Below are 15,092 nucleotides of genomic sequence, written 5' to 3' on the forward strand. Positions count from 1 at the left end.
GCTCAGGAAGTAAATATTAGTCCATACACAGGGCCTGGTAGCCACGCTATAGTTGTAGCTTATTTGCACAAAAATTAGTTTTGAACATAAGTCCCACTACTTCTGTAAAAACAAAGACTTTTTTTTAACGTTTAAAGGGATATTTCAACATTTTGGCAAATTTGCCTATTGCCATTCTCCCTATAGTTTTGGGAGATCCATTACCCTTACAGTAATTGTTGGTGCAAGTTGTTTTTAGATCAGTGGGGCAGAGACGTGAGCTCTGCACGGTGCAACATATTTCCGGGCTGTCCCTCATCAAACTCATCAAGTACACAATCCAACAACCCCAAAACGCTCTCTTGGACAAGTTGTGACCTGCACATTCACCACGCTATGAGATAATAACGGAATGTTACTAGACAGAGTTGTTTTCGAGGTAAATACGTAACCGGAACTACATTCAACTACACTCTGCTCAGCAGAGTGACTTCAAAGCGAAAGTAGTTCCAAGTATTTGCTTCATGTGTCGTAATGTTATTGTAATTGTGTATTTAGTTTGATGAGGGAAACGTAGAAATACCATGTGCCTCCGTTGCGTTGGATAAGCAGCTCACGTCTCTGCCCCGCCGATCTAAAAACAGCTTGCACCGACAATTAAAGGTAATGAACCTACTCCTAAAACTATAGGGATTAGGCTTATCCCTTTAACAAATAAAATAAAGGCATGTCAGTGGGAGTGCAGCGAGCTATCAGCTTTATGTTTTAGAGGTATGGATTTTGGAAGCATCTGCAAAGCATTAAGGGCACAAAGGAGGAGCAGACTGGGGCAAAACACGAGAGAAGGGCAGAAACACCGGGTCCAGGCTCCATCCAGTGCCCCAAGTCACCGAGAGTCAAATCAAACTCTTCTCTCAAGGCCTAAACAACCAGCTCTGGCTGCCAACTCTCCTCCAATGTGTCACAGAGGAGGGAGTGCCATGGAGATACTGCAGTGGTGGAGAAAAGAGTATTTTATGTTGTTAGGCCAGTTATGGAGGGCAGATTTCCTGACAATAAAGGAATGCGATTCAGTATGTTTTGCAGCGTTAAATTAAACATCCACTGTGAAGAACTGAAGGACTTCAGTGGTAAAGTGATTTACTTTCATTAATACCACCATGAGTTTTAGATTTGTTCAACTGCTATGAGCACAACTATTACAAACAAAACCATGTTTAGTTGGAAAAATATGTTGCACAGACCAATGTTGACTGTGCCTCCTGTATAAATCTGCCAGACATGAACAAAAACACAACAGATTGACCACAGAACACACTCACACACACTTTTCATCACACACTGACGTTTGGTCACGGTGTGTTCACTGACCACAGCTCTGTGAAGCAGGAGCACCTCCATGCATGTCTTATCAGTTCCACTGAACCCAGGTCTCGCTATTGATTGTCAAGCTAAAACAGATGTGAGTGAGTTTATCCTGAGGCAGCACATGTGGTCCTGGGGTCAGAGAGGCCACGAGCAGTCAAAACAAGTTTAAACCATTCCTTTACTAATGGCAATGTGTACAGGAAACTTGAGAGCATTTTGTAGTGTAACATCATGTATCCCTCATTTTTTTATTTAATGTTTAGGCTGTCTTTTACATTGGTTCTCAAATTTTTTTACACACCAAGGGCCCCTAAACGGACACAAAGTAGACCACGGACATACACAAATACTTGTTCTGAGACTGAATAACGTTACTTTTTTTTGTCAAAGTACGTTCAAATTACTGCCAATGGCATGAACTTTGGGGGAAAATTTCGAGAAATTTCTGGAAAAAAATGTAATAGGCTATTTCTGGAAAAGAAATGTGGTAAAATTTTGAGAAAAAGTTGGGGACCCCCTTGAACCTTCTCAATGTCCCCTGGGGGTCCCCAGACCACACTTTGAGAACCACTATTTTAATACACCAACATGTTAATGTATTTATATTTTGGAAGTTTAGTTGGAACTTTTTTGATATTTATATTGTGTCTTTTGTATTTAATGTTTTAGTTATAGAAGCAGCCAGTGTATAGTGTATTTTAAACAAAGCGGTGAAATGAAGGTGTCACATCTGGCGTCATTTTCGACTTTTGGATTTGTTCCTCACCAAGTTTGCCTGATTTTTCTTTTATTACAAAAAAATACCCTGTGTGAGTTGGGATTGTGGGTTCTGGGTGCCGGACTGAAAAATATGATCTGACCTGATATTTACTGAAAAACTGAAATATTTAAAAGCCTGTCATCAGACTAGAAAATAACTTCCTGCAGGCCAGTGAGCTTTTGTGAACATTTTTGGTGCTTAAACACTTTTACTCCTGTTTATCTCATATTGCCATCGGATAAACCTTGACAAAGTTATTTATAATAAACTTTCTGAAGCTTAAAATTGTAAAGGCAATTTAAAACCAGTGGATTCACTACTTTGCATAGAATATGAGTGGGTCAACAAATTAAGCAGCCTACTGATCGGTTTGTTTACTAGTATTAGCATAGTGGCTTCAAGTTAAATGACTCTAATGGCTCACCTGCAGGACCAACAAATACACCCAGAGATTATCACCTTAGTCTCTCTCTCTCTACCTCATAGCATCATCACCATATACAGTACCACTTGAGTTGCCACCCACAGCCCTACACATTCAGTAATCTCAACCCCTCAGGAGCCTCAAATCACCCTTAGTTGTCCCCTGTGCTTTAGCCTCATGACCAATAAAAGGCTAAAGCCCAATGTGGCTTTTACACTGCAGAGGCTCAAGGAAGCAATTAACCCCACTACTTCCAAACACACACTTAAGTATTATTGTAAACTTCTATCAGTTTTTTTTTTCTCCACAGCAACAACAATATTTTTCTCTCGGCTACATGTGGATCCATAAATCCTCATCTAATCCTATAGGTCCTAGTTTGTTGTTATAGTTTTATTATTCAGAATATGAGACTATATAAATGAGGTGCAGAGAGAGACTTTAATCTCAGTAAGACTTTTAAACTGGATAAAATGAAAGATATATAAATAAAACCACCAGGGCTGCAACTATCTTCTTTACATTTTAACCTCATAGTTGTTATGAGCGTCAGAAGATAGGAACAATGCCCAACACATCCTCTAAGAGCTCAACGGTCCAAAACCAAAATCAGAATCACGTAGCACAACATGAAATTGCAAAGTTTGATAAATAATAATGTTATTACAGATCCTGAATGAACCTCCCGCCCAGCTTCAGCCAGCTCCTCTGAGAGTACTGACAAGTGCAAATGGTGTCAACAACAAAAACGCCAGCCTACAATATACTGTATTTTCTGGGGGGGTTTTCTATATTATTGTTGTTAGTCACTATTATTCTTATTACTTTTTTCATGTTTTCTGATATCTTGTGCTTTTGTGCATGAAATTGTAGTATTAATATTACTATAAGGTGAAGGCTTCAAATAAGCCCACCGTGGTTTTTTGCCTCTCTGCACTGTTTCATTATTACCTTTCATTATCGTATTATTTCACCTTCATTATCGTGTTTTATGTGTATTCTTTTAAATTGTGCAAAATAAAGAACTGGACTGAAAAACAATACAAGTGAAGAGAGAGGCCTCCTGTCGTCACCGGTGACATGCCCCAGCCCCCCACCCTCACTGAACACATTATCACCCACTTATGTCTAATTAGCCCAAAACTCCCCAATCTGTCTCCACATCGTCACCAAGGATAACCCTGCTACTTAAGCAATTCCCCATTGAGTAGCCCCAAAACTGACCAATCACACGAGTTCACGACTTATCCCAGGAACAATCTGATAATCTTGCAGCATCTCTCTCTCTCCCAGGCACGAGCCAAGGTCGATCCCTGTTGTTATTCATGGCGAGGGCTGTGAGGGGGCATGATGAATGATGATAACATCACCCATGTCTACCTCAACGGTAGCCTATAGAGGACAGTGACCAATATTTTCATCATGCCGTATGTGCATATTAACAGAGGAATTTGTCAACGTTATGGTCTGCAGAGGACAGATACCATTTAGGCTGATTAATATGACCGCCAGACAGATAAAACAAGTCAAGCCCCCCAATGCAAATTGACTGAATAAAAATGCAAACATGAGAAAGAAAACAGTAATGCCTCACAAAAAAAGGGAAAATGGGTGGGTGAGGAGGTGGCATGATGGGGGGGGGTTGTGTAGGAAGACTTGGAGGGGTGAGAAATTCCATTGAGTGAAAATACGTCTCACACAGGCAGAGGGAGGGGCCAAACTGGACATAAACACAGAACGAGAGACTAAAAATAGTCAGAGAAATGCGCGAGTGTTGAGTCCAGACACTGGATCCATTTACAACAAGGTTGGACCAGTGGCTGAACTGGATACTGCAGGCAGCGGTGCAGAGAACTCCATTAGTGTTTGTTTGTATTGTGAAGTATGCCACCATGTGGAGACATACTGGAGAGTGGAATGAGATCATGTGGTCGGGTGGAAAGCTGCCTTTCTGATGCAGATGCAGCAGTGGGTTCAACTTTATAGTATAAAGATTCTCATTTCTCTACTGTGTCTGAGCGATACTCCTATTGGTGCATGAGTCAAATATTAAAGGTGGCTGACTCCAGTGGAAGTGACTGAGAATCACGCTCGCAGCTTTTGTTGTGTTTCAGCAGTCACTCCATGTCCTGAACATTAAGTATTGACAGTATTCATTATTTTGATGTTTGCATAAGGTGAAATATATCACAATTTACTTTTCTTATGTCTGTGTGAGGGTGTGGGTGCTTGAAAAGGGTGGGTATCTTTGGGTTTGCCTTGTTGTATTATTTATTATTCTTTGTGCCTGGGCCCCTCTAAAAGAGCTCTTCCCATTTCACATAATGTAAATGCAAAATTTAATGTTTTTACACTTGGTTCTTTTAATAGATATGTGAATAAATAAATGAATGAAACATATTAAACTTCATATATTAAATATTATCCTGATATAATTCATGATTTTTAGTTTTTTTTTAGCTCAGTGAGCTCTAGTTGACTCACAATAAAAGAGATTGTTGTATAGTTAACAAGGATAATAAAATATTATTTAATGAGCTGCAGGAAAATGACAGTGACACAAAAAATGGGGTTTATCCTGAACAGACCGACTTTTTTGACAGAAAGTGTCCGAGTCACCTGACCAAACTAGTCTTACTTATGGATGCAAAATTCCCCTGTTTGGCTGAGGACCATCAGGAACTCACTCCAGGACCCAGTGGATTCCCCACACACCACCGTTAGATCCACTCTCTTAAAGGAGACGTATTATGCCTCCTTTGCAAATTAAAAAAATTAAATTAAAATAGTTCCCAGGTGTCTTAAAGACATGTCTGTGACATGCTTTGGTCAAAATACCCGAAGGATCAAACATCACAGCTCTTTTCATCCTCTCTAAACAGCCCTGTTCAGAACGGCTGTTTCCAGTGTCTGTCCCTTTAAATGCAAATGAACCACTGCTTGCCCCGCCCCATCCCTTCTACTGAAAACCAGGTATTATACAAATTCGAAACCTAATTACATCGCTGGAAGACAACTGAGGGAACAGCTCGTCTGAAAATTACAGATTTCTTTTGTCAATTCTCACATTTTAAGTTAAAGAGCCTTCAAAAAGTGATATTTCCATAATACGTCCCCTTTAAATTAATCACCTGACAGGATTAGGAATCATGACGGCTATGATATCACAAAGAAGCTACAGAGCAGACACACTGAGAAACTTCCGTGTGTTTGCAAGAAGAAAGAATGTGTTTTTATCCAAAAGCGGCGCTGTTAAACTCAGTCCTTGGATGTCAGGCTGTTGCACTAACATGAGAGAGAGAGAGACGGAGGTAATTCATATTCCGCAGGACATCTGAATGCATCACTCAAGAAAAACAAAAAGCCCAGGGATCCATCTGAGGGTCCATTCAAAATACATGAAACCTCAAGGCCACTCAACTTCAAATAAAAGGAGCCGCGGCTGATTGCACAAGAGTGACATCAGCTCACACAGGTCCCACTTGCCAGCGAGGTGCAGTACTGCGCTCTGCAGACAGGGGTCAACGTGAGCCCAACGCAGCGCTGGAGAGGAGAGGAAAGTGGAGCTGACGGCCGGGTCTGCTCGGGGTCTGTGTGCTTTTCTCAGCTCTGATTGATGGGATTGATTCCTGCGCTGCACCGCCAGGCACACGGCTCCTTCCTCCAATCAGATTATAGTCCGAAAATTCAATCTTACACAGCGGAGTGGGAGCGGTGAGAGGCTGATGTCAAGGCGTGATTCCTGTTTATGGAGCCAGAATAAAAAACTAAGACATCACAGCTTGACCCGGTCATAAATATGACACCGAGGTCAGACTGCACACCTTTAACCTAAATACCAATAAACTACATCCGCTGCCTCGTATATTGATAACTGTAAAGACTTCAGCAGATTGTCAGAGACGGTGAGGGATGGTCAGTACATTCTTGGCCTTGTACTTCCCCTGATTTTGACCTCCTCCCCCTCCTCCTCTCCTTTGGGACCCCTCCCTCCCATATTCCTCCTCCCTTTTCTCCTCATCTTCCTCTTTTTCAGAGGGGAGGGGGGGGGGGGGGTTATGATAATGTGGATATATTTCATCACTCTGTTCCTGGTCTGCTCTATTCATCACACTCACATGCAGCTATTACTGTAGCAAGCAGAGCCCCACCTTGACAACACCCAGTGAGTAAGTGCACAAGGAGAGAGAGAAAGAGAGAGAGAGAGAGCACATGTGTGAGTCAGACAGTCCATCTGCTGGGCGGCTGGGCAGTGACTGAGTGCATATATTGGAGGTGATGGTGAGAGAGGGAAAAACACTGAGCTGAGGATGGAGGACAGAGAGAAGACCTGACATCAAGAAAGACTATAGGGTTGCAAAGGGGCGGAAAATGTCCAGTAAATTCCCGGTAAATTTCCAGAAACCTTCCATGGGGAGTTAAACTGGGGAAATTTGGAAATATTCAAAATTGGAAACTTTCCATGGGAATTATGGGAATTTATTTTTTTGAATTTGAATTTATTTATTCAGGATAGCCCTTTGAGATGAATCATCTCATTTTCGAGGGGGTCCTTCCGCAAAAAGATACAATGATACAATGTCAGGTAAAGAAATAAAAAAAGGACAAATACATTGAAACGCATTACAGGACTTACATACATACACACACACACACACACACACAGACAAGGCTCTCCTAACCCCAGCTAATCCACAAACGGCCAGATATCAGAATAATAGTCAACTTGTGATATCTAAACTTACAAATGGGAAAAATAAAGTAATAGTAGTAATTTATGGGAAATATTGGGAATTTATGGGAATTAACTGGAAATCAGGGGTAATTTAAACAAACTGTATCATATCCAAACATAAATGTAAATATTTTTGTTTTGTCATAAGCAGACATCCATGCAAAATAATACAATTAAACAACATGATATTTCAACTAGGGCTGACCCAAAAAAAAAATCGATCATGAAGTCCGTGATCGATTTTTTTTTTTTTTTTTCCTTTTTGACACCGGTTCTCATCATTGAAATGAGTACTTGGCATCCTGGAAACCTCCCTGATAAGTTTTGGAGACATGCAGTGTTTGTTTGCCATACATTCATTATGTCCGCCACGACCCCCCCACCACTGTCGGACGTTACGATCACAGTGCATGTAGGGGGCGTGGCCTCAACAGCCCTGCAGTATAGACAGTGTTCTGTGTGCATGTGATTGAGGAATAAGCATAGATATTCAAGTGTACTTGCACTAAATCTGGTTGTTTTAGCCAAGATTATACTACAATATATTTTCCCCAACTATATTTAAGTTCCCTATTGGGCCAACCATCAATTTTTTTTTAAATTTCGGATTTATTTCCATTTATTCCCATATATTCCCATTAATTCCCATAGAAAGTTTCCAACTTTGAAAATTCCCGGAATCTTACAACCCTAAGAAAGACTAATTTAGTCCTCAGCTATTCTCCTCCTGCTGCTGCTGCTGCTGCATCTCTTTGGGTGTGAACACACTTTGAAATGTAAGTGCAAGTGTACAACTGCTAAATGCTCACACATGAGAGCATACAGTACATGTACGCACACGCACACACACACACACACGCTTCAGCTGACCTCTCCTCACCACTCTGACACACTGAACGTGTTTAACCCCTCTGAGGCCGGTGGTGTATACACACCGCTCATGTTGTGCCGTGTGGTCTCCAGTGAGTGCTATTGATTCTAATTGTTGGGGGGAAGTGAGCATCTTATCCATTAAGGTTGAGTGAGTCTGTCGCCTGTCTCCTATACTCACAGCAGACAGAGTGGAACAGACAGATGACTGGGAGGAGAGAGGTGGAGGTGTAGGAGGGCAGGATGGGAGGATGGGAGGAAACGGGGAGATGAGGTAAGGCAAGGCAAGGCATCTTTATTTATATAGCGCATTTCATACCAAGGCGACTCAATGTGCTTTACATTAAGACAAAACATTAAAAAAAAGGTAGGAGAAATGAAAGAGACTGTGGAAGTGGAGAGGGAGGAAGAGGCTGGTTTATTACGTAACTCAGCACCTTTGAAGAGGAGACGGTCACAGAGACAGATACAAAATACAGACCTACAGTGAGTGGAGTAAAAATAGCATCATATATAAGGACATGATAAATAAATAATATGCAAAAAGGCAAATTAAAACAAGCTGCTCTTAAGAAGTGTCTTCATCCATTATAATGACAAATGTCCCATTAAAGGCCATATATTGTGAACAGTGAGATGTCCATGTGTGCTTTGATTATAGATCAAGTCTAAGTTACATGTTTATATTAATATAGTAAAGTATCAAAGCCTCAGTCAACGGAGAAATTCACACAGTCTGCAGCCTGACAGCCTGCTGACAGGACTTCTGTAACTTTGTGATGTCACAACAAAGCAGGCTGCTGTATTTTTATCCCATCACTCAGACAAGAGTCAGCCTATCACTGTCCTGTTGCTACTGCAGAGAGAAGTGAAAAGCACAAATATATCTTCTGGACCAACACTTCAAATAAAACACAAGGGAAGTATAAATATGGGATATTTAAGTAGGTTTTGGGGGATTATTGAGCAGTTTAGCAGGTTAACACTATTCATCTTCTGTTACTTGTTCACAGTGTGAGCACATCAGGCAAAGTTGACAATCAACACTTATTAGAAGCTTTCCACACTTCTCTGGTTCTGCTTTTGGGAATTGCGCTTTTAAGGTGTATGAGAATTTGATGCCATTCAACTGCTTCCTAATCAGAGCTTTTGCTGGTAAATGATGTCAACTCATCAGGGTGATGTCCTATTACACGGTAAAAGAGTGGAAAAGGTGATGAATGCAGACTGGTGGAGTGTGCAGAGATCCTCAGCACCTTTTGGCAGCCTGTCAGATGTTTAAGGAAAGAGCTATTTTCAACACGAGCAATGTGCTTAGATAACACCTTTATGTTTGACTGTAGTTGACTGCCTATCATGCTTGTGAGACAAGCCTGTAACTGGTTTACTGATTCTTTGGATGGATCTTTTGTGTAACAATAAAGCAAAATGTGTTATAAAACTATAGAGTTTTATAACACATTTTGCTTTATTGTCAATTCAAGGTAATGAACCTACTCCTAAAACTATAGGGATTATGGCAATAGGAGAATTTGCCAACATGTTGAAATATCCCTTTAAAGAACCACTGATACGCTAATAGACATGTTGCCAACATGTTGAAATATCCCTTTAAAGAACTACTAGCTTATCAGTAGTTCTTTAAAGGGCTATTTCAACATGTTGGCAAATTCTCCTATTGCCATAATCCCTATAGTCTTAGGTTCATTACCTTGAATTGTCGGTGCAAGCTGTTTTTAGATCGGCGGAGCAGAGACGTGAGCTGCACTGTATTTCTACGTTTCCCTCATCAAACTAACTCCAAAACGCTCTTGTGACCTGCACATTCACCATGCTAACGTACTGTATAATTATGTAACATTACGACACATGAAGCAAATACTCTGCAAGCAACAACTCTGTCTCGTAACGTTCCATTATTATTTCATAGAGTGGTGAATGTGCAGGTGTTTTGGAGTTGTTGGATTGTGTATTTGATGAGTTTGATGAGTGAAATGTGGAAATACTGCACACCTCGCGTATCTGCTCCACCGTTCTAAAAACAGCTTGCACCGACAATTAAAGGTAATAAACGTACTCCTAAAACTATAGGGATTATGGCCATAGGCGAATTTGCCAAAATGTTGAAATATCCCTTTAAGAGGAAATAAGCTAAGAGTCTTTTCTGGTGCTTTCAACCATGCATTTCAATTTGTTGGCAATATCAACTCTTACATAATTAATTTTCGGTTTATCATATCACCACCATATCAAGACGCATTAATGGCAGACAACATAAAACGACTTCAATCACCTTGTGTGGTTACAGTAAAAAAACATCTGTTGAAGACACACAACACACAACACAACAAGAAAACATAAAGAGCAAAGAGAGGACCTTCCATCACTGCAACATAATAGATCACCTGACACACACACACACACACCTCATGATAGAGTGATATTATTCTTAGCAGTCCATCCCTTCAAATCGCTTTTCTTCCTCCACTGCACTTAGAACACATGTGTGTGTACACACAAGGCTAACACACACTCTCCAATCACAACTTTAAATCAATGGCCAATCTCATTGGTGAACTCCCCCATGATTCATTTTCGTTTAGCAGATGCATTATGGGTAGGGGAAGAAAAGAACCCATCCAATGTAGGCGTGACGCATGCCGAGCCCTCAGGATCAGGACGTTTTACTAACCATTAACTGAGCAGTCCTTTTCTTTTTTTTTAACCAGACCGGGCAGTTAACTCCCCCGACGGTTCAGGGAGAATGTCTTCAGGGATCTACAGAGGCCAGCGCAGGTTCTGGCATAGCGTTTGATCTGAGGCTGACTGGAGTACAGCACCTCTTCAGGCCGAGACCCCCACAACCACTACATCCACTTCCACCACACAGCCACACAGCCGGGCTGCTGCAGTCCCATCAATACCAGGAAGAACGGTGCTTTCAGAAAGGCACTCACAAGTAGTGATACCTGATAGCGATACATACACAACTGCTTCGACACAATGTGCTGTGTTGCCCAATCACAGAGAGTGGTAGAATCATGTGGTAAAGTGTGTGTGGTGGTGTGTTACCATCAAGTCAACATTTCAGGATCAAGCTCTGATTGAACTGGACCACCAGTACAACAACATGACGCACAAACACACAAACTGTGCTCTTTAAAACCTAATCTGGGTTTTTCAATGTGACCAAAACCTCAAACTCAACTTCTTCAATGTAAATCATAGTAATCAAATAACAAGGCGAACATTACCATTAACTACATTAGGTTATACTAACAGTAAGAACAGGACTTCTCTGTATTCTAGGCACAATCTAACTTTGAGACCATGTAGTGAAATGTCTTGTAATGGCACAGTATCCTTAAATGTATAACATTAAAGGTCTGATTACATTTGATCATCTGAACTGATTTTCTATGACTGCATCAGTGTTTGTATCACAGATGGAGCCAACAGATTGGAAGAGGTGTGGGCAGTGTATACACACTTTATCATACTCCTGTAGATGGCTTCATCTCCCACAACTCCTGACAAGACGATTAATGCTATTATTTCATCCTGCACCAGAATACAACAGCATACAGGACAGAGAGAGTCTGTTGGAAAGGTACTGTAGGGAGAAAAAAGAGAGCTGGAGATGGAAAAAAAAATGAAAAGCTGTATCGGACAGTGAGGAAAGCATAGCTCTCGATCAGAGATGAGATTGGCAGTGGTGTTTGTAACCTCGAGCTGCCGTATCGATTAAACAGACTAAAATGTATAAGGCCAGGTTGCACGCAAAGAATTAAAGGACAGAGGAAGAGGGAAATACGTATAGTAACATGCTATGTTGTGCTGAAAAACACTGGCAGAGAGGAGAGGAGAGGAGAGGAGAGGAGAGGAGAGGAGAGGAGAGGAGAGGAGAGGAGAGGAGAGGAGAGGAGAGGAGAGGAGAGGAGAGGAGGAAGGTAAGGAAAAGGGAGAGGGGGAAAAGGGGGACAGGAGAGGAGAGCAGAGGAGAGTAGATGAGATGAGGAAGAGAAGGAAAAGGAAGAGGATGAGGAGGAGAGGAGAGGAAGAGGAGTGGAGGAGAGGAGAGGAGGAAGAGAGGAGAGGAGAGGAGAGGAGAGGAGAGGAGAGGAGAGGAGAGGAGAGGAGAGGAGAGGAGAAAGAGAAGGAAAAGGAAGAGGATGAGGAGGAGAGGAGAGGAGGAGAGGAGAGGAGAGGAGAGGAGAGGAGAGGAGGAGTAATTACATGTAAAGTACAAAAGAAGACATGGCCTGAGTCTAACAAGAGAAGTGAGTTGCAGTGTCTGTGCTGCTGCTATCTGGGTGCATACAGGATACAGGAACACATTACAAATGAATAATACGATACTGGCATTTGAGGTTTGGAGAGGGGAGAGCGTTCTCTAATTAAAATCTACCCAAAGGGGCTCTCTCCTGCTATGAAACAAGTCATTCTCCTCATCCTGCCCTCACATCCATCAACTGCTCTCTCTGCACCCCCGCTCCCCCTGCCCCCCCCCCCTCCGCCTGGCCCGGTGGGGGGGCTTTAACAAACTGAGCTGAAAAAAGAGCTGATTTTGGAACAGACTAAAACGTGTGAACAGACATAGAGGTAATGAGCTTAGCCACTGTACTGTCATGCAGTATTTTTGGGATTGGGTGCAAAAAGAAGCTGACATTTAAAGAGGCTGATGCACAGGTGTTGAGGCGGGTGTGCTTTGTGTATCAACAACAGCTGAGCTGAGTAACTTCATTAGTCAACAAAGTGATTTCATCTAATATAACACAAACACTGTGTTTGTATCTTGTGCATGTAATTAGTATGAGCCAATTCACACACTGTACTGTATGCACGTGTTGTGCATCCATGTGTGAACTCATGTGTCAGGACACTCTCGTTACTGTGTGATATGTGTTTCCTCATCTTTAGCTGTTTTTGTACAGCGCCTACCATGTAACATATATCAGAGATCCTGCAGAGAATGTTCAAATATAATCATCAAAACGCAACTGGAATTCTGGTTATATGTCGACAGCTAAAGAATATATTTGTATTTTGCTACCAAATTTAGTCTAGTAATAACTGTCACCCCACAATGAGTGTGAAAAGTTTCAACTTTGGAAGAAATTACAAAGTGTAAACTCCACAAACCTGCAGCATGAAGTTGTTTTTGAATTAAATTTTAAAAATGTATATATTTCAATAGATATCAAATGTAAGCTGGCATTAGCCGCTGCAACAGGAAAGCTTGTGGCAATTACGCCAGTAATGAATTGTAGCATTGGCATTAATGTTATCGCTCTCCCAATTTTAAAGGGATATTTCAACATTTTGACAAATTGGCCCATTGCCATAATCCCTATAGTCTTAGCAGTAGGTTCATTACCTTTAATTATCGGTGCAAGCTGTTTTAGATCGGCGAAGCAGAGACGTGAGCTGCTCAGCTAATGCTACGGAGGCTCATGGTGTTTCCATGTTTCCCTCATCAAACTAAATACGCAATCCAACGACTCCAAAACGCTCTGGTGGACAAGTTGTGACCTGTACATTCACCATGCTATGAAACAATATATATAACATTACAACACATGAAGCAAATACTCAGAACTACTTGCGCTTTTGAAATCACTCTGCTCAGCGTGGTGAATGTGCAGAACTTGTCCACCGGAGCGTTTTGTAGTTGTTGGATTGTGTATTTGATGAGTTTGATGAGGGAAACCAACCAACTATAGGGATTATGGCAATAGGCGAATTTGCCAAAATGTTGAACTAAAATGCAGGCATTTTATATAAATGTATATATTCACATAAGCAGCTGTACACATCATCAGTCACACTGAGTTTAGATCCTGCTGCCAAAGTAAAGACGGTGTCACAGGACAGCGACACATTCATCTGCACTCTGATGACCCTACACATGCAGTGCAGGAGTTTGGTGTTTGTGTGTTCAGCATGCACAGTCAGTATGACACTCACTCCACTGGAGGATTGAGGTCCTCGGCCTTTGTCTCAAAGAAGCGCAGCACCTCCTCACTCTGGGAAATCTGAGGGGGGAGTCGCACCAGTGCCTACAGAGAGGAGCAGAGAGAGGACGGTGGGTCAAATATCGACAGCCACAAATCAAAATGATTCTTTAAGTGAACATTGGGGACATACAACATTTTTTGGAGTCCAGATGAATTCACATTATACAATAGAATACAGAGGAAAAAAGTCCAGATACTGTTCCTTCTATCGTCCAAAGACACAGGTATCTTGTGCATTTGTGCAATTGTGAGTATGAATATATGAGTAAGTGATTTTTTTTTTTCTTCAAATAACTGTGGCTCAGCGGCATGGTTATTAGTTTACGTTTCTACCAAAAGGGGGCGGCACGGTGATGCAGTGGTTGCTTCTCAGCAAGAAGGGTCTGGGTTTGATTCCCATGCAACCCTGCATTATAGGCGGTCAGAAAATGGATGGATGGATGGATGGATGGATGGATGGATGGATGGATGGATGGATGGATGGATGGATGGATGGATGGATGGATGGATGGATGGATGGATGGATGGATGGATGATGGATATCTACCATCATGTAATAAAAGTACTGATCAGAGAGAATAAATTCCACAGAAATCCAGCCATCCTTCAACCACAGTTCTCCCTCTGTATGTTCACAGACCAAACTAAGGGAGGATCATGTGTCTGACTTATCATCTATATTTAATGGTACACTTACCAAAGGCATATCTCATGTACAGTTCCGGGGTACTAAACCATGAACGTGTGCAAAGACATTTTATGAACGGTGCCAGCCTTTAATTCAAATCGGCACACGTCCGTGCTCGCTTCATATTTCATTCACTGGATCCGGTATTATTGAAAGCGCCCGGTGGTTAGACGGATCTGGCCTTGCACCCACAGCTGACTGGACTCAGTATCCTCCAAATCTCCAGAGAGAAAATCCTCTGAGAACTCTGG

At 41.7% G+C, this 15,092-nt stretch overlaps 1 protein-coding gene across 5 annotated transcripts in view; it reads right to left on the minus strand.

The window, feature by feature from the left end:
• The window catches only part of sh3pxd2aa (SH3 and PX domains 2Aa), a 145,746-nt gene that overhangs the window by 72,641 nt on the left and 58,013 nt on the right, over positions 1-15,092 (minus strand). For all 5 annotated transcript variants that reach the window (XM_085799464.1, XM_085797925.1, XM_085798787.1 and 2 more), the window contains exon 5: positions 14,104-14,195. In XM_085799464.1, coding sequence (XP_085655590.1) covers positions 14,104-14,195 — 92 coding nt within the window. The remainder of the gene's footprint in view (positions 1-14,103; positions 14,196-15,092) is intronic.

The sequence above is a fragment of the Trachurus japonicus genome, chromosome 1 (assembly GCF_045865225.1).
Source record: "Trachurus japonicus isolate A0001 chromosome 1, Traja_1.0".
Lineage (NCBI taxonomy): Eukaryota > Metazoa > Chordata > Actinopteri > Carangiformes > Carangidae > Trachurus > Trachurus japonicus.